Source organism: Falco rusticolus, chromosome 18 (genome assembly GCF_015220075.1).
Source record: "Falco rusticolus isolate bFalRus1 chromosome 18, bFalRus1.pri, whole genome shotgun sequence".
NCBI classification, from domain to species: Eukaryota; Metazoa; Chordata; class Aves; order Falconiformes; family Falconidae; genus Falco; species Falco rusticolus.
The window spans coordinates 6,611,641-6,637,838 of NC_051204.1; the positions used below are offsets into that span (position 1 = coordinate 6,611,641).

The window sequence follows — 26,198 nt, forward strand, 5'->3', positions numbered from 1 at the left end:
TCGGGGATGGAGGGGAGGAACTGGGGGGGTGGGCTAGCCCAGGGGGGGTGGGCCAGCAGAGGAGGCAAAGGGCTTCTGCCCCCCTCCCTTCCCCGGACAGCCGGGTTCACCCTGCGCCCCTCCCCCCGCAGGGACCCTCTCGAGCATCCCCACCGCCCTGACGCGCTGGACGGAGGAGTGCAAGGTGCTGGATGCCGAGAGCATGCACGACTGCGTCTCGGGTGAGCCACCGCGGCCCAACGCCCCCCCCAGACCAGCACCACCCCCGCCCCCCGGCTGGGGACCCCTCCAGCACCAACACCCCGTGCTCTCAACCCCCCTAGGCTGTCCCCACGCTCCCGTGTGTCCCCAAACCCACCCCAGCATCCCCCCCGTCCCCCGATATCCCTCGCGCCACCCCGCTACCTCCTGTATTTCTTCTGCCCACCCGGGGACACCTCCAGCGCCATCGTCGGTGTCCCCACATCCTCCTGGGGGTCTCCCGGCACCCCCAAATGCCCCCCCTTGTCATGTGTGTCCCCCCCCCCGCCGCCTTGCAGTGGTAAAGGTGCCCATCCTGGCCCGGCTGGAAGCTCTGCGCGATGAGGAGCTGGATGAGCGGCGAGAGAAACGCCGGCGGCAGGCGGCCGAGGAAGAAGCCAAAGGCACCGAACGGGGCCCTGAGGATAAAGATGGGCCTGATGCCCAGGTGAGGGGCACCCCAGACACCCCTCCGCTAAATATTTTTTTTGGGGGGGGGGGGGGGGGGGGGGGGGGGCTGTCCCTTTTTCACCCATTCCCCCCCACGCCTCCCTGGCCTCAGTCACCTTCCCCTCTCCCGCAGGATGCGGCGTCCAAGGCCGCCACCGCCTCCACTGATGTCACCTCCCCAGGTAATCCCCCCCCACAGCTCTTAATCTGGGGGTTTCCCCCCCTCCCCTCCCCCGCCACACCCCGACGTCCCCGGATGAGCCCCCCACCCCCCACCCCCACCCCTAAAATCCCCCTCCCCTTGACCTGGCACCCCGCGGGTTGAGGTAGTAGATTGTATAGTTGGAGGGTCACACCCCCGTCTCGGAGATAACTATACAGTCTACTGTCTTCCTCGCGGGGCGCGCGGCCGCCGCCAGACGCCTGGGTCCCCTAAGGAGGGGGGGGGGGGGGGCTGTGTAATCATGGGGGGGGGGTGGGGCTGGTCGAGGGGGGACTCTGTAGCATCACCCCCTCCCCATACCCGGTGGCCACTTCGGGGTTGATAACCAAGGGGGGGTTTAGGGTAGGGTGTCCCTTGCGTGTCATTTAGGTGGTGGTAAAAATTGGGGGGGGCGGGGGGCGGGTTGGGGGGGGCGGGGGTGAGGGGTTTTGGGGGGGGGGGGTTTGTTGGGGGGGTTACAGTGTGGCTTAGGGAGGTGAGGTAGTTGTTTGGTGTCGGAGGGTGGGATGGGAGCCCCCACGCTGCTGATTTACCCCCCCCAGCTGGCTTGGGGTGCAGCCAGATTCCCCAAAATGAGAGAGGGGTGGTTGGTTTGGGGGTTGGGGTTTTTTTTTTGGGGGGGTGGGGGCGGCTCCCCAGTGCTTGGGTTTCATCCCCCCCCAGTATTGAACCCTGCCCCTCCCCACCCCCGTCCCAGAACACAGCGAAACGACGGGAGAGACCCCCCCTCCCGGTCCCCACCGGACTTTGGTGATGTTGGAACCGACGCCAGCACCCCCAGATACCCCCCCAGGAGCCCCCCAAATTCCCACTCGTCCCCCCCCAACCCCCCGAACATGAAGAGGGGGGGCCCGGACGACCCCCCCAAGATGCCGAAGCCACCCAAATGGAGCTGTCACCCGCTCCTACCATCAGTAAGTCTTTTTTTTGGGGGGGGCAGGTGGGAGATCACTCTAATTTTGGGGGGTCTTATCAATTTGGGGGGGGGCGGTATGTGATTTGAGGGGTGTCTTCCTAAACCGGGGGGGGGGGCTTATTAATGTGTGTGTGTGTGTGTGTGTGTCCCCTCCAGCATCACTGTCCCCAGAGCGAGCAGAGGACTCGGACGCGTTGACGGCGGTGAGCAGCCAACTGGAAGGATCCCCCATGGACACCTCGAGTTTGGCTTCTTGTACCTTGGAAGAATCCGGGGGGGGCCCCCCACCTCCAACAGCCCCCCAAAATCCTCCCGGGACACCCCAGGGAACCCCCCCCCGCCCCCTCCGATGCTGCTCAGCCCCCTGACGATAGGTAAGAGCCCTTCCCTTACCTCAATGTCCCCCCCCCCCCGTTTTCCTCCCCTGCATCTTTTTGTATGAAAAAAAAAAAAAAAAAAGGGTGACAGGTTTGAGGGTGCCCCCCCTCCCCCTTCCCGCTGATGTCACACCCCCTGTTGATGTCACACCCCCTGTTGATGTCACACCCCCTGTTGATGTCACACCTCTCTTCTCTGATGTCACTCCCCCCAAGCTCCCCCCCTGCCTCATCCTCGGAGAGTTCGTCCACCCGGGATTCAGCTGTCGCCATCTCGGGAGCCGACTCGCGGGGGATTTTGGAGGAGCCCCTGCCTTCCACCAGCAGCGAGGAGGAGGACCCTCTGGCCGGTCAGTGTCACCTGTGTCACCCCACTTGTCACCTTTGTCACCCCCACCACCCCCAGCCCCCCTTGCCCCATCCTGATGCAGCCCTGGCCTCGTGTCACCTCTCGCATCCTGGGTGGGGTCAGGCACCCCCCCCCTTGGGGGTCCCTGTGTCACCTGGGGGGTTGGAGGTGTCTGTGTCTGTGTGGGTGTGTCTGTGTGGGTGTGTCCCTGCCACTGCAGGGATCAGCCCAGGCTTGTCCCCATGTCACCTCTCGCATCCCAGAGAGATCGGGCTCCCCTGGGGGGCGTCCCTGGCTCCCCTGGGGGTCCCCTCATCCCGGGGCGGGGTTAGGGGGTGTCCTCCTGCCCAGGTCTGGGACTGCCCCTGACGTGTGTCCTGTCCCCCCCCAGGGATCAGCCTGCCCGAAGGGGTGGACCCCTCGTTCCTGGCGGCCCTGCCAGATGACATCCGCCGGGAGGTGCTGCAGAACCAGCTGGGGATCCGCCCCCCGGCCCGCGCCCCGCCCACCCCCAGCCCCGCCCCCCCCGTGGTGGCCAATCCCGGCCTGACCGAGGTCAGCCCCGAGTTCCTGGCCGCCCTGCCCCCGGCCATCCAGGAGGAGGTGGGTGGGGCTGGGGCGGGGGCGGGGCTGGGCGGGGCTGGGGTGTGTGGGGGCGGGGCTGGGGGGTGGGTGGGGGTGGCTGGGGGGGGCAGGGCAGGTGTGGGGGGGGCAGGGCTGGTGGGGGGGTGGGGGTGCTGCGGGGGCAAGGCTGTGGAGGGGTGGAGCTTGTGTGGGTGGGATCTATTGGGGTGGGGCTTGTAGGGGCGTGGCCCCGGTGGGGCAGTGCCGTATGTGGTGGGTGTGCTTGTGGGGGCGTGGTCGTCAGGTGGAGTGGTAGACTTTGGGGGGGGGGTGTTTAGAATATTTGGTCTTGGAAGGGGCGTGGTCTTCTCCAGGGGGCGTGTCTGACGGCGGGGTGTGGCAGGTGCTGGCGCAGCAGCGCGCGGAGCAGCAGCGGCGGGAGCTGGCGCAGGCAACGAGCTCGGACGCCCCCATGGACCCGGTGACCTTCATCCAGACGCTGCCCTCGGAGCTGCGGCGCTCGGTGCTGGAGGACATGGAGGACAGCGTGCTGGCCGTCATGCCGCCCGACATCGCCGCCGAGGCGCAGGCACTGCGGCGCGAGCAGGAGGCGCGGCAACGGCAGCTCATGCACGAGAGGCTCTTCGGCCACTCCAGCACCTCCGCGCTCTCGGCCATCCTCCGCAGCCCCGGTGAGGCAGCATCCCCCCCTGCTTCTGGCGTGTGTGTCGTCCCCCCCGCTTCTGGCATGTGTGTGTGTGTGTCCCTTCTGGCGTGTGTGTGTGTGTCCGTGTGTGTGTGTGTGTCCCTTCTGGCGTGTGTGTGTGTGTGTCTCTCTTCTGGCATGTGTGTGTGTGTGTCTGTGTCCGTGTGTCCCTTCTGGCATGTGTGTCCGTGTCCGCGTGTCCCCTTCTGGCGCGTGTGTGTCGTGTGTCGTCCGCGTGTCCCCTTCTGGCATGCGCGTGTGTCACATGTCGTCCGCGTGTCCCCTTCTGGCATGCGCGTGTGTGTCCCCCTCCTCCCTTCTGGAATGTCCTCCCCCCTTCTGGTGTTTCCAAAGCCCACCTTAGCCCCCCCCAAGCCCACCTTAGCCCCCCCAAGCCCACGGTAGCCCCCCCAGACCCCTGACGCCAGTGTCTCCGCAGCCTTCACCAGCCGGCTGAGCGGGAACCGGGGGGTGCAGTACACCCGCCTGGCTGTCCAGCGTGGCGGCACCTTCCACATGGGGGGCAGCAGCAGCCACAGCAGGTACGTTCGGGGCTCAACGAGGGGGATCACCCCCCTTTTTTTTGGGTTTTTTTTTTTCTCTTGGGTGTGCGTAACCTGCTGTATCCCTCCCCGCAGGCCGTCGGGGAGCAGCGTGGACAGCCTCTTACGTCTCCGGGGTCGTTTATTGTTGGATCACGAAGCTCTTTCCTGCCTCTTGGTGCTGCTTTTCGTCGATGAACCCAAACTCAACACCAGCCGCCTCCACCGCGTCCTGCGGAACCTCTGCTACCACGCTCCCACCCGCGGCTGGGTGGTCCGCAGCCTCCTCTCCATACTGCAGCGCAGCAGCGAGAGCGAGCTTTGCCTCGAAGCCCCTCGCGGCCCCCCCATAGCCGAAGAAAGACCGCGACGAGCAAGCGGACGAGCCGGTAGCGCGGCCGGCGCAACTGTTGAACCTCGTGGTTTAGATTTATTACATCGCGTAGAAGCTCGAAGTTCGGGACAACTTTCCTGGCTTTCCGTTTCTATGGATGCGGCTTTGGGTTGTCGTACCAACATCTTCCAGATCCAACGAGTTCCCGGACGGAAACATACGGAAAAACACGCGGCCGCCGCCGGTTCCGCTGTTCACATCCATCCCCAGGCAGCCCCTGTTGTCTGCCGGCACGTCCTCGATACCCTCATCCAGCTGGCCAAGGTATGCAGCCCGTTCTGGGGGTGCCTGGTGTTCCTCGGGCGTTTCTTGGGGGGCACCCCGGGGTATTTTGGGGTGACTGGAGGCTCCTCAGCAGAGCTGGGGGGTGATTTGGGGGGTACTGGGGCACGTTGTGGGGTATTTGGGGGTTCCCCGTATCCAAGGGTGCGTTTGGCGGGGGTGTGGGGACGTTCTGGGGTACACCAGCACGCCTCCTGGGGTGACTTGGGTCCCCTGCAGAGCTGGGGACACCCCTGGGGGACCCCAAACCATTGTTTGGAGCAGGGGGCACGACTCCCCAAATTTGGGGTCCGGGGGGGGCGGGGCAGCAAAAACCCACCTGGATTTTGGGGGGTGGCTGAGAGCTCCCAGGGAGGGACTCCAGAGGGTGTTGGGGTGAGATATTGGGGGGTCCCCCAAGTTCTGGGGCTTTTGGGGGGGGGGGGGGCGTGACCAGCATGTTATTAATACCCCCACCTTATATTTTCTCTTCTCCACCCCCCCACCCACCCCTAAATTTTTTCTTCCCCCCATCCCAGGTCTTCCCTAGCCACTTCACCCAACAACGAGGTCGAGACCCGACGAACGAACCAGAGCGAGACCGCGGCCCCCCAAAATCAGGGGGCAGCCCCTGCCCCCCCCTACCTCCACAAACCCCCCCAGCCCCCCCACCCCCGCCCCCACCATCCGGCGCTCCCCCGCCAGCCCTTCCCCCTGCCTCCGGCAACCTCTCGACCGATTTTTGGGACCTTTTAGTGAAATTGGATAATATGAACGTCAGTCGGAAAGGCAAAAGTTCGGCAAAAACGGGAGCAGGAGGCGGAGGGCCGGAGCCGGAGACGGCGGGTTTGGGTTTAGAAGCGTCACCTTTGGGTCAACTGATGAATATGTTGTCCCACGGCGTTATCCGCCGGAGCGCGCTCCTGACGGAAAAGCTGCTCCGTCTCCTTTCCCTGATCTCCATCGCTCTTCCTGAAGGGGGGAAGGGAGGCGAAGGGGGGACACCCCAAAACGTCACGGTGGCGGCTGGTGGCGGTGCTGCTCCCTCGAGTCCGCCGGCGCAGGGCGGCAACACCGGGAATGGTGGCGCCGGGGGAGGCGGTGGCGCAGCTGGGGGTGAGTGCTTGGGCGTGGCGGGGGGTCCAGGACGGGGGTGGGGACGTAGGGACATTGGGAATGGGGGCGGAGACGTGGGGACAGGGACATGGAGGGGTGTGGGGATGTGGGGATGGGGACATGGATGCGGGCAGGGATACAGGGATGGGGACAGGGATACAGGGATGGGACACAGGGACAGGGGTGGGGATGGGGACATGGATGTGGGCAGGGATACAGGGGTGGGGACATGGGGGCAGGGATGCGGGGACATGGATGCAGGCAGGGATGCAGGGATGGGGACAGGGATACAGGGATGGGGATGGGGACATGGATGCGGGCAGGGATACAGGGATGGGGACAGGGATGCGGGGATGGGGATGGGGACATGGATGCAGGCAGGGATACAGGGATGGGGACAGGGATGCAGGGATGGAGACATGGATGCGGGGACATGGATGCGGGCAGGGATGCAGGGACACAGGGGAGGGGACAAGGGCCAGGGCCAGAAGTGCGGCACCAGGCCAGGATCCAGGACCACACTGGGGGCGGGGGACGATGGTGGCAGCGGTGGCAAATCCCCCCTCCGCTGCCACCGTCCCCACATGTCCCCCCGTTGTCCCCAAGCCCCCGCCAAGAGCGCCAAGTCCCCGGCCAAAGGCTCGGAGGGGGGCAGCCCCGACCCCCGGATGGCAGCCACGGGGCTGACCGAGAGCCAGCTCCAGCTCTCCGTGGAGGTACCGCATCTAACGGGGGCAGGGGGGTGGCTTTGATGTCCCCAAACGTCCCTAACCTTTCCCACCCTGTCCCCTAGGTGCTGACGTCCCACTCGTGCTCGGAGGAAGGCCTGGAGGACGCGGCCAATGTTCTCCTCCAGCTGTCGCGGGGCGACGCGGGCACTCGGGACACCGTCCTGCGGCTGCTGCTGAGCGGGGCCCGGCAGCTGGGGGCCACCCTCTGCCGCCAGATCGGTGAGGGCCGGGGGGGCGCAGCATGGCACCGGGGGGTTTGGGGGTCTGGGGGCTTTGGGGGGTTGCAGGGGGTCTTTGGGGGTCCCGGGGGGCTTTGGGTTTCCCGGGGGGCTTTGGGTTTCCCGGGGGTCTTTGGGGATCCCGGGGGTCTTTGGGCTTCCCGGGGGTCTTTGGGGGTCCCGGGGGTCTTTGGGTTTCCCGGGGGGCTCTGGGGGTCCCCGCTGATGCCGTACTCCCCGTCGGCCCGGGCAGGTACGTTGTTGGCAGAACTGCGGGAGTATAACCTGGAGCAGCAGCGGCGAGCGCAGAGCGAGGCTCCGTCCCCCGAGGGGCTCCCCGAGGAGCAGCCCCCCAGCGCTAAGCTCAAGGGCAAGATGCAGAGCCGGTGAGCCCCTCCCCCACCTCCGCTGCGGCCCCCCCCCAGGGGCCCGCCCCCCCCCTCCCCCTACTCCCCGCCCCGCGTTAACTCTGGTCCCTACTGACGACTCCCTGCCCTGCCATTACCGGTGATAACGCTTGTCCCCGCTGCTCCCCCTCCCCCGCCCCCCCGGCAGGTTCGACACGGCAGAGAGCGTGGTGATCGTGGCGTCACAGAAGCGGGCGCTGGGCGGGCGGGAGCTGCAGCTGCCCTCCATGTCGGTCCTCACCTCCAAGACCTCCACGCAGCGCTTCTTCCTGCGCGTCCTGCAGGTCATCATCCAGCTCCGCGACGACACCCGCCGGGCGCACAAGAAAGCCAAGCAGGCCGGCCGCCTGGGTAAGGGGGGGGCCTCCCCCCGCCAAACGCCCCCCCCCCCCTCCCCGAATCGTGGGCCCCCCCCACCCCTGACGCCGTGCCCCCCCCAGCAGGCGCCGGGGGCCTCGGGGCGGCTGGCAGCATCCAGGCAGCCGTCCGGCAGCTGGAGGCCGAGGCCGACGCCATCATACAAATGGTACGTGATGCGCCAGAGGGCCCGGAGGCTGCAGCAGGCAGACACGGTTAGCCCGGCCGCCCTTACTCCCGCTCTCCTTGCTCCCGCTTCCTTGCTCCCCGCTTCCTTGTCCCCCGCTTCCTTGCCTCCCAGTATTCCTTGCTCCCGCTTCCTTGCTCCACGCTTCCTTGCTTCCCAGCTTCCTTGCTCCCCGCTTCCTTGCTCCACGCTTCCTTGCTCACCGCTTCCTGATCCCCGCTTCCTTGCTCCCCGCCTTCCTTCGCTCCCCGCTTCCTTGCTCCCCGCTTCCTTGCTCCCCCGCTTACCTTGCTCCCGCTCCTTGCTCCCCGCTTCATTGCTTACCCGCCTTCATCCTCTTCCTCCTCCTCTGCTTCCTCCTTGTGTTCACTCTGTTCCTCCTGCACTGCCCCCTCTTCCTACATCCCACTCCCCATGGCCTTCCCTCCATCCGCCATCCGCCGCTCCTCCTCCTTCATCTTCATCCTTGTTCCCTTCCTCTAACTCATCCTCCTGTTCTTCCCCCACCCTTCCTCCCATTTCCCCCTACCCCCTTCCTCCATCCTCATCCTCCTCCACTCCCTGCCTGCACTACCTCCTCTCTTCTTCCCCTTCCTCATCCTCCCCCCACAGCCTTCCTCCCTCCTCGTCCTCGCTGCCTTCCCCTCTTCCTTCCTCCCTCCTCGTCCTCGCTGCCTTCCCCTCCTCCTTCCTCCCCCTCTTCTTCCTCCCCTGTCCTGCTGCTTCTCTTCCTCTTCCTCCTCCCCCCGCAGCTCCCAGTCATCCCCCCCCTCCCCAAAAGCTGCCGGAGTACTGGGGTGCCCCCCACAGCTCCCCAGCCCTGGGAGTGGGGAAGAGGGATGCGGGGCAGGGGGAAAGGGGGTGCTGGGGGGGGGGAAGGGATGTGGGGTCCTTCGTGGGGGGGTCTCGGCCCCCTAAACCTGTCCCCCCCCTCTCAGTCGGAGGCCGGGCAGGCGGACAGCGCTCCCCGTCGCGATGAGTCGCCCATGGATGTGGACCAGCCCTCGCCTGCCCCACAGGATGCCCCTTCCGTGGGTGAGAAAACACCTCCCAGTTCAACCCAGTTCAACCCCCCCAACCTGCCGCCATCCCAGTTACACCCACCAGTTTATCCCAGTAAGGATACTGGGCTCCCTCCTGGTTCACAGGGGGGTTGACCCTGCTCCATCCTGGGCTTGTACTGGCACGGGGCCGTGCCGGTATCACTCAAGCTGGGTGGTTCTCCCAGTTTATACTGGTGGGGGTAACTGGGACCTTGGGGGGGGGGGGGGTGGTGGTCCTGACTGTGTCCCTGCCGCAGGCTCGGAGGGTTCGCAGGGCGGGGAGCGGGACGAACGCCCCCCCGAGCTGCCCCTGCTGAGTGAGCAGCTCTGCCTGGACGAGCTCTGGGACATGCTGGGAGAGTGCCTGAAGGAGCTGGAGGAATCCCACGACCAGCACGCTGTCCTCGGTGGGTACCCCAGGGATTGCGGGGTCCTTCCCCTCATTTTAGGGGGTCCCCAAGACCCCCAGATGGCCCCAAGACCCCCAGGGTGTCCCCCAGACCCCCAAGCCATCCCTCACACCCAGCATCCCATCCCATGTGGGGTGACACCCCTTCCACCCCAAGGTGCCCACCATATTTTTGGTGGCCCCCTTAGAGCTACATGCCACCCCCCACCCCCCCCGTATTTTAGGGAGTCCCCAGGACCCCCCAAAACCCCCAAAGTGTCCCCAGGATGCCCAGGGATGTCCGCCACACCCAGAAGAGCAGCTCAGCCCCATCCAGCATCCCAAGCAGGGCGACCTCCCCGCCACCTCGTGGTGCCCCCCACAGTTTTGGGGTGCCCCCCAACACCCCGTGTGTGGTCTGTGTGTGTGTCACCACCCCCCCCCGCCCCCCACAGTGCTACAGCCAGCGGTGGAGGCGTTCTTCCTGGTGCACGCCACGGAGCGGGAGAGCAAGCCGCCGGTGCGGGACACGCGGGAGAGCCAGCTGGCCCACATCAAGGACGAGCCCCCACCTTTGTCACCTGCTCCCCTGACCCCCGCCACCCCCTCCTCCCTCGACCCCTTCTTCTCCCGAGAACCTTCTTCCATGCACATCTCGGCCAGCCTGCCCCCCGACACCCAGAAATTCCTGCGCTTCGCTGGTGAGGGGAGCTGGAAGGGGGGTTGTGGGGAGCCTGGGGGGTCGGGGAGGTGCTGGGGGGGGATTTGGGGCTCGGGGGAGGGGGTCTGGGGGCTCTGCGGGGGGCTCTGGGGAGGGGTCCGGGGGCTCTGCAGGGGGCTCTGGGCTCTGGGGAGGGGTCTGGGGTCTCTTCCGAGGGCTGTGGTCTTTTCAAGGGGTTTGGGGGGGGGGGGTCTTGTGGGTCTTTGGGGGGAGCCTGGGGGGCTTGGGAAGGAGTTTTAGGGGGGTCTGCGGGGACCTGGAGGTTATGGGGGGCTTTGGGGGCTCCGCAGGGAGTCTGGGGCACTGGGAGGGGGTCTGGGGGGGCTTTGGGGAGGGGGTCCCGGGGGGCTTTGGGGTCTGGGGGCTTTGGGGGTCCCGGGGGGCTTTACCCCCTCCCCGGGGGGGGGGCGTTTCTTCCCCCTGTGCCCACGGGGGCCGCGGGTTCAGGTTTGGGGTGCTCGGGCCTCGCCGAAGGGGCTGAATCCCACCTCCCCAGCAGCTCTCGATCTAAAAGGGGGGGTGGGGGGGGTGTCCCCACATTCCATGCCCCTCCCCACCCACCCCCCCAAAAAAAAAACAACCCACCCCTTCCCAACACGCCCCCAGAGACCCACCGGACGGTGCTGAACCAGATCCTGCGCCAGTCCACCACGCACCTGGCGGATGGGCCCTTCGCCGTCCTGGTGGACTACATCCGCGTCCTCGACTTCGACGTCAAGCGCAAGTGTGTCCTTCAGCAGCTGCGCGGCCTCGCTTTCGGGGTCCCTCAATCCTTGACACCCCCATTTTTATTTTTATTTTTCCTCCCCCGCCCAGGTATTTCCGACAGGAGCTGGAGCGGCTGGACGAGGGGCTGCGGAAGGAGGACATGGCCGTCCACGTCCGCCGTGACCACGTTTTTGAGGACTCCTACCGCGAGCTGCACCGCAAATCCCCGGAGGAGATGAAGAACCGCCTGTGAGACCCCCCCCCAGAGCCCCCACATCCCCTGAGACCCTCCCCAGTCTCCCCAGAGCCCCCCACATCCCCTGAGACCCTCCCCAGTCTCCCCAGAGCCCCCCACGTCCCCTGAGACCCTCCCCAGTCTCCCCAGAGCCCCCCACGTCCCCTGAGACCCCGCCAAATCCCCCCAGAGCCCCCCACGTCCCCTGAGACCCTGCCAAATCCCCCAGAGCCCCCCATGTCCCCTGAGACCCCGCCAAATCCCCCAAGACCCAACCCTGACACTGATGTGCCTACCCCACCCCCCCCCACCCCGGGTCAGAGATGCAGGGAAGGGACTGAGGTTGGGTTTTGGGGGTCCATGAGGGGTCCCCCAGGACTAGTCTAGAGGGTTACATGAGGTCCTGGGGTCCCCCAGACCCATAAAAACACTCTGCAGCCCCCCCAAGACATGCCCAGGCCATCTAAAATGTTCCCCAGACCACTCAAAGCGCCCCTCAGCCCCCCCAGAACACTCCAGGCACCCAAACTCCCCCCCAGGGCTCCTGAAACCCCTCTCAGATACCTCCCACCGCCCCCCAAAACCCCGAAACTCCCCCCAAAATCCGCTCTCTCTGTTTCTCCCCCCCACCCCCCGCCCAGGTACATCGTGTTTGAGGGCGAGGAGGGCCAGGATGCGGGGGGTCTCCTGCGGGAGTGGTACATGATCATCTCGCGGGAGATGTTCAACCCCATGTACGCGCTGTTCCGCACCTCGCCGGGTGACAGGGTCACCTACACCATCAACCCCTCCTCCCACTGCAACCCCAACCACCTCAGCTACTTCAAGTTTGTGGGGCGCATCGTGGCCAAGGCCGTCTACGACAACCGTCTCCTCGAGTGTTATTTCACCCGTTCCTTCTACAAGCACATCCTGGGCAAGTCTGTCCGGTAAGAGGAGGGGGTACGGGGATGGTGAACACCCCTCTTGGGGAGTCAGACACCTTCACAGGGTGTTGAGTCTCCTGGCGGGGTGGTGAGCACCCTTCTTGGGGTGCAGAACACGCTCATGGGGCTGTGAACACCCCTTTTGGGGTGAAGAACACGCTCATGGGGTGGTGAATACCCTTCTTGGGGTGAAGAACACGCTCATGGGGTGGTGAACACCCTTCTTGGGGTGAAGAACACGCTCATGGGGCTGTGAACACCCCTTTTGGGGTGAAGAACATGCTCATGGGGTGGTGAATACCCTTCTTGGGGTGTAGAACACGCTCATGGGGTGGTGAACACCCTTCTTGGGGCGTAGAACACGCTCATGGTGTGGTGAACGCCCGTTTTGGGGTGAAGAACACGGTTGTGGGGTGGTGAACACCCTTCTTTGAGCGTTGGAACATCTTCATGGGATGTAGAACACCTTCGTGGGGTGTCTATAGACCACCCTTGTAGGGTGTAGGAACCCCCTCGTGGGGTGTTGAGCCTCCTGGGGGGATGGTAGAACCCCCTGTCAGGGTGTAGAACCCTCCTTTTGGGGTGTAGAACCCCCCTCCTGGGTTGTTGAACCACTTTGTGGGGTGTTGGAGCCCTCCACGGGGCGCCAGACCCGCTTCCCGGGCTGACGGACCCCCCTGGATCCCCGGCGCAGGTACACGGACATGGAGAGCGAGGACTACCACTTCTACCAGGGCCTGGTGTACCTGCTGGAGAACGACGTCTCCACCCTGGGCTACGACCTCACCTTCAGCACTGAGGTGTGTGTCACCCCCAAGAACAAGGCGTGGGCACCCCACAGCACCCCACATCTCCCCCAGGGCTGCACCTGGGGAAGGGTCCCCCCCTCTTTGGGGGGGGGGGGGGCGGGTCTCCAAGTTCTTGGGGTGTCCTAAGACCCAGGGCGTCCTCGTCCGTGGACGTCCCCTCCATCCCCAGCGTTGTTCCCTCACCCAGCCCCCCTCAGCTGGCCCCCCGCTCTCTTCCCGGGGTGTCCCCCCAACCCCAGGGATGCTCCCCGGGGGGGGTGGGGTGTCCGTGCCCTCCCCTCCCCCCCGCTGCTGACACCCTCCCCCGCCCCCAGGTGCAGGAATTTGGGGTGTGCGAGGTGCGGGACCTGAAGCCCAACGGGGCCAACGTGCTGGTGACGGAGGAGAACAAGAAGGAGTACGTGCACCTCGTCTGCCAGATGCGCATGACCGGTGAGCGGCCGGCAGGGTTTGGGGGTGCCGAGGGTGGGCGGCCAGCACCGCCCTCCCCCCCCCCCGACCCTGTAACCCCCCTCCCCAAATCCCGCAGGCGCCATCCGGAAGCAGCTGGCCGCCTTTCTGGAGGGTTTCTATGAGATTATCCCCAAACGCCTCATCTCCATCTTCACGGAGCAAGAGCTGGAGCTCCTCATCTCGGGGCTGCCCACCATCGACATCGACGACCTCAAGGCCAACACGGAGTACCACAAGTACCAGGGCAACTCCATCCAGGTGGGGTTCTACACCCCCCACCCCCCAAAAAAAAACCCCAAACCCTTCATTTTGGGGTGGTGGGGGGGGTGTTTTTATTTTTTTTTGAGGGACTGAGCGTTGTGTCCTGTCCTAGATCCAGTGGTTCTGGCGAGCGCTGAGGTCCTTCGACCAAGCGGATCGGGCCAAGTTCCTGCAGTTCGTGACAGGGACGTCCAAGGTGCCGCTGCAGGGCTTCGCCGCTCTGGAGGGGATGAACGGCATCCAGAAATTCCAGATCCACCGGGACGACCGCTCCACCGACCGCCTGCCCTCCGCCCACACCTGGTACGGGGACGCGGGGACGCGGAGTGGGACACGGGGGCACTGGGGTGGGGGAGCACGGCCGTGGGGACGTGGGTTCAGAGCTGAGGTGGCGCTGGGCGTGGGACACAGGGACGTGGGGACACAGGTGAGGTGGCACCAGGAGGGACGCGGTGACAAGGTCATGAGGGTGTGGGACATGGGGACAGGGGGACAGGTGAGGTGGCGCTGGGGGGACGTGGGGATGCTGAGACACGGGTGGGAGACATGGGGACAGGGACCCAAGAGGCGAACTCTCAGGTGGGATGGGGACACGCAGGGAGATGTGGGGACAAGGGACACAGGGGAGTGACATGGGGACAGGGGACACGGCTGAGATGGCACTGGGGGGACACTGATTCACGGGTGCGGGACAGGGGGACAGGGACCCAAGAGGAGAAACTCCCGGGGACACGGGATGAGGACAGGACACAAGGGCGGTCACAAGTGGGAGGGGGACGGAGGGACACACGCAGGTGAGGTGGCATCAGGAGGGACACAGGGGAGTGACATGGGGCCACAGCTGAGGTGGCATCAGGAGGGACACAGGGGAGTGACATGGGGCCACAGCTGAGGTGTCACAGGGGGGAGACAGGGAATACAGGGCCATGGGGACAGGCAGGTGAGGTGACACTGGGGACACGTGGGTGAGGTGGCACAGGGCCATGGGGACAGGCAGGTGAGGTGACGCTGGGGATACAGGGCCATGGGGACAAGGTGGCCCAGGGACATGGGGACAGGCAGGTGAGGTGACGCTGGGGACACGTGGGTGAGGTGGCACAGGGCCATGGGGACAGGCAGGTGAGGTGACGCTGGGGATACAGGGCCATGGGGACAAGGTGGCCCAGGGCCATGGGGACAGGCAGGTGAGGTGACGCTGGGGACACAGGGCTATGGGGACAGGCAGGTGAGGTGGCCCAGGGACAGGGGGACAGGCAGGTGAGGTGACACGGGGACACAGGGACACGAGGACACGCAGGTGAGGCGTCACTGGGCAGACAGGGCCATGGGGACAGGCAGGTGAGGCAACACTGGGGTGACACCGTGGAGGTGGGGATGGGGAACATGGGGCCCCCCGTGTGTGACACTTGTGTCCCCTCTGTCCCCTCCCAGCTTCAACCAGCTGGACCTGCCGGCGTACGAGAGCTACGAGAAGCTGCGGCACATGCTGCTGCTGGCCATCCAGGAGTGCTCGGAGGGCTTCGGGCTGGCCTAGGGGCGCCCTGCCCCCGCCGCAGGGTCTCTATAAATATATATATATATTTTTCGGTTTCGTTGGCTTTTTTTTTTTTTTTTTTTCTCCTCCTGCTTTTTTGGGGTTGTTTTGGTTTTCGATATTTGTTTTTTCTTTTTTTTTTTTTCTTTTTTTTTTTTTTTTTTTTTTTTTTTTTTTTTTGGTCCCGGTTTGGGGCTGGTTTGGTTTGGGTTTTGTTGTTTTTTTGGTTTGTTTTTGGGGTTTTTTTTCCCTCTGTTGGAGGGTGGGGGGAGACACAACCCCACCCCTCCCCCACACACACACCCACGGGAATGGTGGGGTCTTGGGGGGCACAGGGATGCTGAAGGGGGGGGGGGACATAACCCCACCCCACCCCCCCTTAAATTATATATAAGAGGTTCGGCCCCCACCCCAAAATTGAAAGAAAAAGTTAAAAAAAAAAAAAAAAAAAAAAAAAAGGAATAAAAAAGTGCACTCTTGGTAAGGGCAGTCCAGGTCGTTTGTACGGGGGGGGGGCGGGGGGGGAGGGGGGTGTCGCCGCCATCTTGGGCGGTGACACCCTGAGTAGGGGCTGGTGTGGCGGGAAAAAGCTGCTCGGCGGCCGGAAGTTGTGATCTCACTTCCGCTCTCCGCCATGTTGAGTGTGGCCGGAAACGTCCGTGCAGCGCTTCCTGTCTCCGCCATATTGGGTGTGGCACAGACGTGTTTCCGGCAGCCATCTTGAGTGTGAGCGGAAATGCTAGGCACAGCTTCCGGTTGTTGCCATCTTGAATGTGGCTGTTACCCCTCCCCCCATGGCTGTCATATTGAGTGCGGCCGGAAACGCATTGACGTCATTTCCTTTCCCCGCCATCTTGCGTGCGGCGGTGACGCCCTTGCGGCAGCCTCACTGAGAGCGGGCGGCCGTGACCGCTATACTCAAAGCGACAGCGATGTGGCTCGGCGGCCATCTTTTGTGTGGCACGAGGCGGCCGGGCAAGGAGGGGGCGGGGTATTTGTCGTCGCGCCGGATGTGACGTCGCAGAGAAGCGCCGTCAGCAGTGCGCTGGGGCCGGAGGCATGACCCGCTCCCGTGAGTTCGGGGGGGGGTGTGTGTGTGTGTGTGTGTGTGTGTCGAGGGGCTGAGGTGGGGGTCTGGGGTCCCGGAGTGAGTTTCGGGAAGCTTCTCCCCATCGCTCTGCCCTTCCCCGCAGGGCGACAAGTGGAGGCCGCGCGGAGGAAGCGGGTCCAGGTGAGGCCCAGCCCGGGGCGGGTTCCCAGCCCCCACCCCCAAAGCCCCAAGGAAGGAGGGGACGGGCCCCGTTTGGGGGATTCCCAGCCCCCCCCCCATGTAACGTGTGCCCTCCCTGCCCCCCTCCCCGCCGCAGGCAAAACGCGAGAAGGCGGCAGGGAAGAAGGAGCTGGGGGTGCCGCAGCTGGGCCGCTTTGCTGCCCGCCTCCAGCAGCAGAATGAAAACAGGCAGAAAAGGGTAAAAATAAAATCCAGGGGAGGGGGGTTGGGGTGCCCCCACCCAGGTTTTTAATCCCCCCACTGCGTCTCTGCAGGCGGCAGAGGCACGGCAGCGGCGGGAGGAGGCCCGGGAGACAGAGGTGGGACAGCGACGGAGCCTGGCCGGGCTCCAGCACGACGCTCTGCGGCGGCAACAGGAGTTTGAGCACAAGGTGGAGTGTTGGGGTACCCCTGTTCTTGGGGGGGGGGGGGCTCCCCGGGTAATGGGGTGCCCCCCTTAACACTGGACGTTGTATAGGAGGTGGTGGTGACACAGGCCGATGCACAAGAAGAGGCCTCGCTGCGGCAGTATGGGCGGGAGCTGCGCAAGGTGAGCGCTTGGTGGATAGTTGGGGGGCTTCTGGGGGTCTCCCCCCGCCCTGAACCCCCGATTTTGGCAGGTGTTGGCGGCTTCTGATGTGGTTCTGGAGGTGCTGGATGCCCGCGACCCCCAGGGCTGCCGCAGCCCCCAGCTGGAGGCTGCCGTCCGTCGTGCCGGGCACCGCCAGCGCCTGGTGCTCATCCTCAATAAGATCGGTACGGTGGGTTTTTGGGGGGGGATGTGGGGGTCCTTGTTTCTTGCAGCTGATGGGGAGACGACTCTGTTTGTCTCTTGGCCCCCCCCAGACCTGGTGCCACGGGACGTGGTGGCGGCATGGCTGAAGTACCTGCGAGCTGAGTTCCCCACTGTGGCCTTCAAGGCGTGCACCCAGCAGCAAAGCCGCAACCTGGTGGGGTCCCTGGAGAGAAAAAAGGGGTGATCTGGGGGGTCACAGGGTCTGTGGGGGTGACATGGAGACCCCTCACCCTGCTGTGCACTCCCCCGCAGAAGCAGAGCCGGCTGCCAGCAGTGACGGCCCCAGAGGACGTCCTGGCCGGAGGCGCGTGTGTGGGCGCCGACTCTTTACTCCGTGTCTTAGCCAACTACAGCCGCTCCGGGGAGGTGAAAACAACCATCACCGTGGGCGTCGTGGGTGAGTGGGGGTCTGCAAGGGGGGTGCGCAGGTCTGGGGACACCCCACTGACCCCAACCCCCCCCACAGGGTACCCCAACGTGGGCAAGAGCAGCCTCATCAACAGCCTGAAGAGGAGCCGGGCCTGTGGGGTGGGAGCAGCACCAGGTGTCACCAAGTAAGCCCTGAACTTGGGGGGGGGGGGGGGGGGGGGGGGAGGAGCCTGCACTGCCCCACCCCCTTGGGAGGGGCTGGTGAAGCCCCACCCCTTGACCCCACCCCTTTAGGTGCCTGCAGGCTGTGCAGCTGGACCGCCACATCCAGCTGTTGGACTGTCCTGGCGTCGTCATGGAGACGGGGACATCCCCCACCGTGGCACCCCTGAGAGGAGCCCTAGCCCCCCAGCGCCTGCGGGACCCCCTGAGCCCCGCTGCCGCCATCCTGCGCCGCTGCCCCCCGGAACAGGTGGGACCCCTGTGGGGCTCAGCCCCATAGCTATGGCTATCAGGGGTATAACGGGGTGGGGGTGGGGGGGTCCCCTTGTGGCCACGGCATAGGAGTGGTGGCTGCAGGGTGACAGCAATCTGGGAAGGTGCGACTGGACCTCGTACACCCCCCCAACCCTGTGTGTGTCCTTGTTGCTCCTTCCCCCCAACAGCTAAGCGAGCTTTATGGGGTCCCCCCCTGTGCCGACCCCCGGCAATTCCTATCCCACCTGGCCCGACGACAGGGCCGGCTCCGTCCTGGGGGGCTGCCGGATCCCCACGCCGCCGCCGTGGCCCTGCTGCGTGACTGGACCAGGTGGGTGAGTGGCGGGGGTATGCTTTCTGCAGGGGTAGAGAGGTCTCCCCACACCCTGATACCCTTTTGGGGGTGTGTTCCCACTCCCTGACCCTCTTTTGGGGTGGCTTCGGGGGTCTCCCCATGCCCTGATCCCCCTTTTCCGGCACAGCGGGAAGATCTCCTACTACACCCACCCCCCCAAAATTCAGGGGGTGCAGCTGGAGGCCCAGATTGTGACTACACTAGGACCAGCGCTTGACCTGGAAGCCCTGGAGAGGGGTGATGCCGAGGCGCTGGCAGGTGACAAGTGGATGATTCCCCCTCTTTGTACATAGGGGTGACCCCCGGTCCCAAAGCTTACCTGTCCCCACCCCCCGCAGCTATACCGGCGACAGTGACAGGAATCGGGCTGTCCCCATGTATCCCCAATGCGGAGACAGATGAGAAATACAGCGGGGAGGAAGAAGTCGCCATGGAGGATGACAATGACAACCTGGAGGTACAGAAGAAATTAAAGGGTTTGCTGAGGAACAGGTTCTTTTTTTTAGGGGGGGGGGGGGGAGGGGAAGTATCACAGGTTTATTTTTGATCCCCCCAACCCCAGCTCGGTGCGGTGACGGTGGAGCTGAAGCCCCGGGTGAAGACGAGAGGCAGCAAGGAGAGTTCTGCGCCCCGTGCCCCCCGTTTGGAGGAGGTGGCCACCCTCGACCCGCTGCTACAGGGCCAAGGGCTAAAGGCTGCCAGCAAACGAAGGAAAAAGCTGCAAAAAAGAGCAGGTGAGTAAAGCCGCTCCTTTTTCTTGAACCCCCCAAAATCCTCCTGAACCCCTCTAAACTGCGACTACCCTCCTACCCTGCAGAGAAAATCGCCACGAAGCTTTCGGAGACACTGGAAGCAGCCATGCAGTTCTGACGATGAAGTTTATTATGTTTTCAAAGTGAGAAATGGTTTAAAAGAAACACCTTTTTTTGAAATAAAAGCACGGGTGGAACAAGGATGCATCTAGAGATGTGATTTGGGGGGGGGGGGGGGGGGGGGGGGGGGAGGGTGGTCCTGGGGGCCTCTCAACCAGGAGGTTGGATTGTGGAGGCTTGTGGGGCAGGGGGGAGGAGAGGGGCCCCCAAATCCCCACAGACGTTTTGAGGAGCTCACCCATCTTACCAGCTGGGGGGCTGCAGAATGGGTATGCAGACCCCCCCCCCTTAACTTGGGTACCCCATTTTTCCAGGTGACTCAGCAAAGGCAGTGCTCAACTCCCGGGGGGGCTCAGTAAACCCCAAAATTGGGATCAAGGGGGGCCCAGTTGGGGGAGGGTAGAAAGTGGCGCACCCCCATTATTGAGGGCACACCATTACCATCTTCTAACCTTTCCCATCCCCTACAGGGCAGCCTGTGTCTTCACCAACACTGAACCCCCCACAACTCTCCAGATCAACCCAAAAGCCACCCTGGACTCCCCACTGCCACACTCTCATGTCCCACAGCTCCCTAAAACAGCTTGTGTACATATGTTCGCAAAGAGAACAGGGTCACCTGCTGTTTGACTCCCCCAAATCACCTACCTTACCTCTCACAGCGTCCTCAGCCACACAGGCAGGTGATGAAAGCCTCCCTGGAGTTTTGGAGTGCAGGGGTCTCCCTATAGCCCAGAGCCAGGCTTCAGGGAGCATCCGTAGGCAGCGAGCTCCCCTCAGCCGCCATTGTGTTGCCTCTCCCCCAACCCGAGAGAAGGGCCTTCGAGGCGCATAACGAGGGGCAGGGAGGGAGGGGGCGGGTAAAATCGACCATTTTGGGTTGTCTGGGGGTTTTTTTTCAGCTCGTTTTTAACGGCAGAACCGAGGTGGTGCCGCTGATCAGGCGCCCTTTTGTGGCCCTGAGGGGAGAGGTCGCGCGCGGGGCTTTTCCCGCCCTTTTTGCCCTCCACCTGAGGGGGTGGGGGGCGCTGCACACGTGCTGGGGGGCGGAGCGAGGGCGGCCGCTCGGCCAATGGCGGTGCGAAGGAGAGGCGTTGGGTGGGACGAGGGCAGTGCTCTGGCCAATAGGAGGCGGGGCTGGGTTGTGCGGGCGGGGCCGCTGCGGGCGCATGCGCGAAGGGGAGGCGGGTGGCAGCCGCAGCGGGAGGGAGGCAGGTAGCGCGGCGGTTCCGTGTCTCTTTAATGGGCCTCTGTGGCGGGTTCTGCGGTATTGCTGAAGGGAGGGAGCGGGGGGGATGTGAGGGACATCTGTGGGGACGATCTCTTCGCAGTTTCAGCTCGCCGGCTGCTACTTTTTCCCTCAGAGCTGCTGTGAGAAATGTCCCAGAGAAGGCGCGGCAAACGGTTAGGTTTCTCTCAGGTAAGGGGCAGCCCCCCCCCCCCCGCCTTTTACCCTCTCTGGGTGTGGTGTGTCTCTCTGCAGCAGGATTTTCCCTGGCCTTTTCCTGCAGGAGGAGGAGGAGGAGGAGGAGGATTTCATCCTGAACCAGACGCCGACGTGCACTCAGGTGCAGAAGAACCTGGAGAGGCACTCCAAGAGTGAAGTGAATCAGAAGGTGGGTTGAGGCGGTTCACTTTTTCCTCTTCTGAGTGATGTATCTTAGCTTCTGTGTCCTTACCTAGCTCTTGGCCTTCCCGCACCCACAGGCGATTGAGCTTGTTCAGTTCCTGCTTGTGAAGGACCAGAAAAAGATCCCCATCAAGAGAGCAGGTAAGTTTAGGGGAGCCCCCCCTCCCCCAAGCTTTGGGAACCCCAAAACCTTACTGCCCTTTTGGTGCTCAGGCATCCAGGCTCCCTTAGCGATTCCTTTGCCTTTCCTCACAGATATGCTAAAGAAAGTAATTCGGGAATACAGAGATGTCTACTCGGAGATCATCAACCAGGCGACCAGGACCCTGCAGCAGGTGGAGGGGAGGACAAGGAGGGATGTGGGGGCTTTGGGAATGGAGGAAGACTCTCTCCTGGATTAACCCTTGTCCTCCTGCAGGTGTTCGGGCTGGAGTTGGTAGAGATCGATGCCAAACATCACATCTACATCCTCACCAGCAGCTTGCCCCGTGCTGAGGGGGAGAACTTGTGCCAGTGAGGGGCTGGTGCCGGGGCGGGGGGATCACCCTGGGGGTGATTTTGGAGGGTGGGGTGGGTGGGATGGACACAGGCACGTAAGACTCCATCGGAGCATTCATCCCTTTGCTCATGTGGGTGACGTGCCTCTCCGTCTGCCGCAGGAATGATGAAACAGCAAAGCTGGGGCTCCTCACCGTCATCCTCAGCTTCATTTTCATGAAGGGCAACTCGGCCAAAGACAGTGAGCACCCTCAAATCCCCCTCCATACCCCCTTCCCATTTGTGCCCCCCACTTTTAACACCCTCTTTTCCAGGTGCTGTGTGGGAGTTTCTCCGCTGGCTCCGGGTGAAACCAGGGTAGGATACTGAGGGGCAGGACACACGTGCGTAACGGGGGACGGGGCGCATTGCTGCCACACCTCATTAACCCCCCTGTCCTCAGGCAGCGACACAGCGTCTTTGGGGATGTCAAGAAGCTGGTGACAGAGGAGTTTGTGCGGCAGAAGTGAGTTAGGGGTGGGGTTATCCCCCCAGATTTTAGACCCTGGGATCACTCCCAACCCCGGTGTGCACAGAGCAGCCCTGGCGCCAGCCTCGGCCAGGCTGTTTATACCACACCGCAGAGAAAAAAAAGAAAACAACACAGCCCCCCAACACCCGGCGACTTGAGGGGTCTGTCGCAGGGTTGAGGAGTGTCGGACACACACCCCTGGGGTCCCCCAAAATATTTGGGGGGGGGGGTTAAACACACATACCTCCACTTGGCAGGTACCTGGAGATCACCCCAATCCCCCTGACAGACCCCCCCGAATTCAAGTACCAGTGGGGGCTGCGGGCAGCCAAAGAGATCTCCAAGAAGGACGTGCTGCGCTTTGTGGCAAAGGTGAGGCTGTGTTGGGGGGTCATCCTTGGGTTTTTGGGGGGAGGTGGGGTCCTGGGGCTCAATTTGACTCCCCCCTTTTTTCTTCCCCTCCCTGCTTTCCCCCAGATCCAAGGGAAGGACCCCGCATTCTGGAAGAGCCAGTACAATGATGCCGAAGCTACCTCCTGAACCCCCCCCACACCCTGGGATCCACCTCCCCCATCCCCCAGAGTAATAAAGGTGCCCATTTGGAGCGCTGCCTCATAACTCGGTGCTTCATTAAGCTGGAATCTGGGGAGCCCCCCCCCAGCCCTGGGGGGGACCCCTCAATAATGCTTGGGGACGGTGACCAGGGCTTCAGCTGGGGGACGGCTGATGTCGACGTTCTGCAGGGTGAAGACAAGGTTTTTTGGGGGGTTACCCAAAACCTAATACCCCCCCTCAGTCTGGGGGGGGTGTGTGTGTGTGTTAAGATGTGTGGTGCTTATTGGTGGGTTTTTTGAGGGTGCCCCCCCTTACCTCGGGTCGTTCCCGGTGGGTGTTGACTGCTTCAATGTTGAGGAAGATGGATTCTACCTCGCACCCTGGTTTACCCCGGCAAGGGAGAAGGGATGTGGCTGCACCTTGGTCCCCCATTTTTTTTGGGGGGGGGGGCATTCCCTGTTTTTTGGGGGGCTTGCAGCCCACTCACCATAAGCCACGGGTGTCAGCTTGAGCACGGTGTGCAGGGGACACTTGAGGTAGGGCAGTTCATCTTTGGGGTGGAATAAAGGGTAAGGTGGGGGGGTTGAAGCGCCTGGGGGTATCCCCAAACGTCCTTATGTGTCCCCCAAAATCTCCCTAATTGTCCCCAAAGCCTCACCTGCGCTCTTATCCAAGAAGTAAGCCAGCAGGCAGCGCATGACAGCTTGGTGGCAGATGACCAGCACGTTCTCCTGCCGCTCCAGCTCCATGATGACGGGCTCCAGCCGCTGCACCAGGTCTTCGTATGACTTGTGGAGGGGGGGGACGTGCACCAGGGTAAGGGGGGAGTCCCCCAAAACCCTGTGCACCCCCTTATTGTCATCGAGGTGGGGGCATTACCTCGCCTTTGGGATAGCGGTAGCGATATTTATCCTGGTCCCGTAGGGCGAATTCTTTGGGGTAGCGCTCCTGGATTTCCTCGTAGGTCATCTCCTCACAGACGCCCTGCAGGATGGGGATGTTGGGGGCTGGGGGGGAAAATTCAGAATGAGGGGGGTGCTCCCCCATAATAAAAACGGGGGTGACTCACGGCATCGATCTCGTTGAGGGCTTTCCACTGCTCGTAGGGCACCCCCAGGGCTTCGGCCGTCTCGATGGTGCGTTTCATGTGGCTGGTCCAGACCTTCAGGTCCTGGATGTGCTGCCCACAGAGGAACTGGGCCAGGGCCTGGGCATACTGGGAATGGGTGTGGTTGGTGTTGGCCACACCCATGGGCGGGGCATAGCGCTGGCCACGCCCCATCCGTGGTAAAGGGATGATGGGGTAGCACTGTGGGGTCCCCAGTCGAGCCCCGTGTGTGTGGCCTGGCCCCTTAGCCCCACCCCTTGGCTGTGGGTGTGTTCATGGGGGCGTGGTCTGTTTAGCCCCGCCCCTTGTCTACCCGCAATGACTTGTAGTTTTGGCCTCTTAGCTCTACCCTCTGCCTGTAGCCCCCTCAGCAGCCCCTCCGTGGTCATACCCACCCCACAGGCATGGGGGGGTGCCCCCCCTACCTGCTGCCCCCGAGGGGACAGCCCTGAGTCCCCCCCGATGCGTCCCCGCAGGTTGAGCTGGCTCTCGCCATGGCGGCTGAGGTAGATGGTGCGGGGCGTGACGTGGATGTTCATCAGGTAGTAGACGGTGCGGCTCTGGATGTGGCCCTGCACCCGGTTCGCCAGGTACCGCAGTCCCGCTTCAAAGATCTTGATGTAGGACAGCCCGCTTGCGGTGGCAGGGGGGTCACCCCACGTCAGTCTAGGGGGTCCCCAAGCCAATGAGGAATTAGGGGGGCATGGGGCTTGGTGTCACCTGTCCAGCTCCTCGTCCAGGGGCTCGTAGGTGGCTTTGTAGCACTCGATGCGCTTGAGGAAGTCAGCCACCACCTCCTCCTGAGCGCAGCCCTTGTAGTCGGGGCTGCTCAGCTTCACTTGCTGGGAGGAGGGCAGCATCAGCACTTTTTTCGGGTTGGTTTTTTTTTTTGGTGGACATGCAGCCCCCCCACCCCCTAGTTCCTTGGACACCCCCCCAGGTTCTAACCTTGATGTTCTCCTCGATGATGGCAGGGTCATTGCAAATGGATTCGACAAACAGAACCTGGCAGGGAGGGGAAGGAGTCACTGCTGACCCCCCCCTACTGTAAGCGCCCCCAAAGCGCTGCCACTGGCCACCCACCCCCCGCTGCAAACACCCCTAAAACACTGGTGCCCCCCCCAAACAGTGCTGCTGCACCCCAATGTGCTACAGACCCCCCTCAAAGCATTGCCACTGCCTCCCCATGCTGTGAACATCCCCAAAACAGTGCCATTACACCCCCAGCGTGCTGTAAGCACCCGCAAAACGCTGTCATTCCTTCCCAAAACTCTGTAAGTCCCCTGATATAAATTCTGCCTGCCCCACCCCCCCCAAATTACGCTGCTGGTACCTTGTAGCCATTCTCCTTTGCAAACTGCAGGATGAGGGCTCGGCGTTCCCGTGTTGTGTTGGTGGCATCAAACACCTGGGAGTTTAGGGGGTCAATTTGGAGCCCCTCCCCCAAAAAGGGGAGGGGTATTTTGGCCCTTGGTGGTGTGTTTTGTGTAAGGGGGAGGGGGTGTCTCTTACTGCCACTTGTCCCTCCTCAGAGTTCAGATAGGTCTGGACATCCTTCAGGGCTGCCAGCGCGCAGTGCCTGGGGGGTGAATTTTGCAGTGGGGATTGTGTGTGTGTGTTATCAGCTGTGTCCCCACACACACGAAGCGTACCCCAAAAATGCTCCCCCCCGCCCCCCCCAGGCTCTAACCTGCGGATTTGCATGGCCTCCTGGTTATCGTGACGGAAAAACTCGTAGTTCTTATAGCTTTGCACAGCTTCACGCCGGTACTGCCCCACGTTAAACACTGCAGAAGGCAGGTGTTAGGGGGTACCCCAAATGCTCCCCCCCCAATAACCAACCCCCCCCCCCCCCAAAAAAAAAAAATACTCACCACGTGTCGGGGTGCCAATCCAGTTGAGATAACGTGTGAGCTTACGGGACATGTAGGTCTTGCCACGGGCCGGCAGCCCCACCATGATCACCATGGTGGGGCAGTTGGTAAACTGGGGGACAGAGGCTGGAGCGGGGGGGGGGCATGTTTTTTGAGGGGACTACACCAGTGTTTAGCACCCCTCCGCCCCCCACATCCCTCTTGCACTTCAATCTGGGGCAAAGCAGGCGTTGTGTGTCCCCCCCAAAAAATGCCCCCGACTTACATCCCCGTTTCAAGGTGTGGGCACGGAGGGGGACCCACGTTTTTTGCAGGGGGGTCTGTGCCAGCTGCCCCGGTGCCGCCATGCCTCTGCCCTCTGCCGCCGGCAACGGTCAGTGTCCCTCTGTGTGTGTACCCCCCGCTAATTAAACACACCCCACCCCACCCCCCCGTCCTGTTATACCTGGAATTTTGGGTGATTTCTCTTCCATTTTGGGAGGGGGGGGGGGGCAGGCGGGTGCTGCGGTTGCACCCCGAGAAGGTCAGGGGTAATGCTATACCCTGGCCGGGTGCCGGCTTGGGAGGGAGGATGGGACAAATGCTGCCCCCCCCCCTCCCCTGGGGGGGGCTAATCCTGTCCCTTTGGACGGGGGGAGGGGGTGGGGTGCTGATCTTTGTCCCCTCGGGGGGGCCCGATCCTGTCCCTTTAGGGGTCATGATCCCTGGGGGGTCCTGAGCCTGGCACCTTGGGGGTTCCAATCCCGTGTGTGTGCCCCCCCCCACCC

General features: G+C 63.4%; 4 protein-coding genes and 1 long non-coding RNA gene across 10 annotated transcripts; 3 read left to right on the forward strand and 2 right to left on the reverse strand.

Annotated features, from left to right (window-relative positions):
* Positions 1 to 120: 120 nt before the first annotated feature.
* Positions 121 to 15,172, forward strand: LOC119158990 (E3 ubiquitin-protein ligase HUWE1-like). Its single transcript, XM_037411494.1, is given in 28 exon segments — positions 121 to 221; positions 540 to 688; positions 824 to 872; positions 1,611 to 1,827; positions 1,986 to 2,158; positions 2,160 to 2,203; positions 2,423 to 2,556; positions 2,947 to 3,158; positions 3,523 to 3,811; positions 4,265 to 4,367; positions 4,464 to 5,025; positions 5,562 to 6,138; positions 6,745 to 6,854; positions 6,932 to 7,088; positions 7,341 to 7,473; positions 7,643 to 7,845; positions 7,938 to 8,020; positions 8,977 to 9,073; positions 9,339 to 9,488; positions 9,925 to 10,170; positions 10,797 to 10,914; positions 11,007 to 11,147; positions 11,775 to 12,062; positions 12,754 to 12,859; positions 13,183 to 13,300; positions 13,398 to 13,579; positions 13,695 to 13,885; positions 15,014 to 15,172. Coding segments are annotated over 25 exon segments (4,548 nt in total). The 5' UTR covers positions 121 to 221; positions 540 to 688; positions 824 to 872; positions 1,611 to 1,799; the 3' UTR covers positions 15,117 to 15,172.
* A 788-nt stretch (positions 15,173 to 15,960) lies between these two features.
* On the forward strand, positions 15,961 to 20,092 carry GNL3L (G protein nucleolar 3 like). Of its 2 annotated transcripts, XM_037411514.1 has the most exons (16): positions 15,961 to 16,188; positions 16,310 to 16,347; positions 16,484 to 16,585; positions 16,662 to 16,778; positions 16,865 to 16,936; positions 17,007 to 17,142; positions 17,233 to 17,336; positions 17,435 to 17,579; positions 17,649 to 17,736; positions 17,846 to 18,023; positions 18,217 to 18,359; positions 18,511 to 18,641; positions 18,722 to 18,840; positions 18,946 to 19,117; positions 19,201 to 19,278; positions 19,726 to 20,092. In XM_037411514.1, the coding sequence occupies exons 1-15, from the start codon at positions 16,176 to 16,178 to the stop codon at positions 19,251 to 19,253; spliced, it is 1,611 nt and encodes a 536-aa protein (XP_037267411.1). In that variant the 5' UTR covers positions 15,961 to 16,175; the 3' UTR covers positions 19,254 to 19,278; positions 19,726 to 20,092. The 2 variants fall into 2 exon arrangements, with proteins under 2 accessions (XP_037267411.1, XP_037267410.1); XM_037411513.1 differs by lacking the exon at positions 19,726 to 20,092 and having other exon boundaries at positions 19,201 to 19,336.
* Positions 20,093 to 20,478: 386 nt separating this feature from the next.
* LOC119159023 lies at positions 20,479 to 21,026 on the reverse strand. 3 transcript variants are annotated; one of them, XR_005108018.1, is made up of 3 exons: positions 20,935 to 21,026; positions 20,709 to 20,835; positions 20,479 to 20,621 (listed from the first exon to the last, which is right to left on the reverse strand). It is a non-coding gene; the product is annotated as an uncharacterized LOC119159023 (long non-coding RNA). The 3 variants fall into 3 exon arrangements; XR_005108020.1 differs by having other exon boundaries at positions 20,479 to 20,624; XR_005108019.1 differs by having other exon boundaries at positions 20,709 to 20,846.
* Positions 20,570 to 22,496, forward strand: LOC119159012 (non-structural maintenance of chromosomes element 3 homolog). The gene is made up of 10 exons (XM_037411537.1): positions 20,570 to 20,675; positions 20,767 to 20,871; positions 20,963 to 21,026; positions 21,141 to 21,220; positions 21,304 to 21,398; positions 21,545 to 21,624; positions 21,698 to 21,740; positions 21,826 to 21,888; positions 22,152 to 22,266; positions 22,372 to 22,496. The coding sequence occupies exons 1-10, from the start codon at positions 20,634 to 20,636 to the stop codon at positions 22,432 to 22,434; spliced, it is 750 nt and encodes a 249-aa protein (XP_037267434.1). The 5' UTR covers positions 20,570 to 20,633; the 3' UTR covers positions 22,435 to 22,496.
* A 9-nt stretch (positions 22,497 to 22,505) lies between these two features.
* Positions 22,506 to 26,020, reverse strand: PFKFB1 (6-phosphofructo-2-kinase/fructose-2,6-biphosphatase 1). 3 transcript variants are annotated; one of them, XM_037411517.1, is made up of 14 exons: positions 25,877 to 26,020; positions 25,432 to 25,557; positions 25,248 to 25,344; positions 25,070 to 25,136; positions 24,891 to 24,965; positions 24,506 to 24,562; positions 24,278 to 24,399; positions 23,953 to 24,190; positions 23,519 to 23,665; positions 23,329 to 23,433; positions 23,108 to 23,237; positions 22,937 to 22,999; positions 22,765 to 22,829; positions 22,506 to 22,631 (listed from the first exon to the last, which is right to left on the reverse strand). In XM_037411517.1, exons 1-14 carry the CDS (start codon positions 25,902 to 25,904, stop codon positions 22,572 to 22,574), a joined length of 1,380 nt encoding a protein of 459 aa, XP_037267414.1. In that variant the 5' UTR covers positions 25,905 to 26,020; the 3' UTR covers positions 22,506 to 22,571. The 3 variants fall into 3 exon arrangements, with proteins under 3 accessions (XP_037267414.1, XP_037267412.1, XP_037267413.1); XM_037411515.1 differs by lacking the exon at positions 25,877 to 26,020 and adding an exon at positions 25,697 to 25,834; XM_037411516.1 differs by lacking the exon at positions 25,877 to 26,020 and adding an exon at positions 25,697 to 25,833 and having other exon boundaries at positions 23,983 to 24,190.
* Positions 26,021 to 26,198: the final 178 nt, after the last annotated feature.

Bases quoted from the DNA above. Each gene is read 5' to 3' on its own strand.
- GNL3L (XM_037411514.1), top strand. The intron at 18,642-18,721 runs GTGACAAGTGGA...CACCCCCCGCAG, and splicing joins TGATGCCGAGGCGCTGGCAG to CTATACCGGCGACAGTGACA. The intron at 19,118-19,200 runs GTGAGTAAAGCC...CCTACCCTGCAG, and splicing joins AAAGCTGCAAAAAAGAGCAG to AGAAAATCGCCACGAAGCTT.
- LOC119159012 (XM_037411537.1), top strand. From the start codon at position 20,634: ATGTCCCAGAGAAGGCGCGGCAAACGGTTAGGTTTCTCTCAG. The intron at 20,872-20,962 runs GTGGGTTGAGGC...CCGCACCCACAG, and splicing joins AGAGTGAAGTGAATCAGAAG to GCGATTGAGCTTGTTCAGTT. The intron at 22,267-22,371 runs GTGAGGCTGTGT...GCTTTCCCCCAG, and splicing joins TGCTGCGCTTTGTGGCAAAG to ATCCAAGGGAAGGACCCCGC.
- PFKFB1 (XM_037411515.1), bottom strand. From the start codon at position 25,778: ATGGCGGCACCGGGGCAGCTGGCACAGACCCCCCTGCAAAAAACGTGG. The intron at 24,191-24,277 runs GTGACACCAAGC...TGCCACCGCAAG, and splicing joins CTGGACGAGGAGCTGGACAG to CGGGCTGTCCTACATCAAGA. The intron at 23,238-23,328 runs GTAATGCCCCCA...CCCCTCCACAAG, and splicing joins ACCGCTATCCCAAAGGCGAG to TCATACGAAGACCTGGTGCA.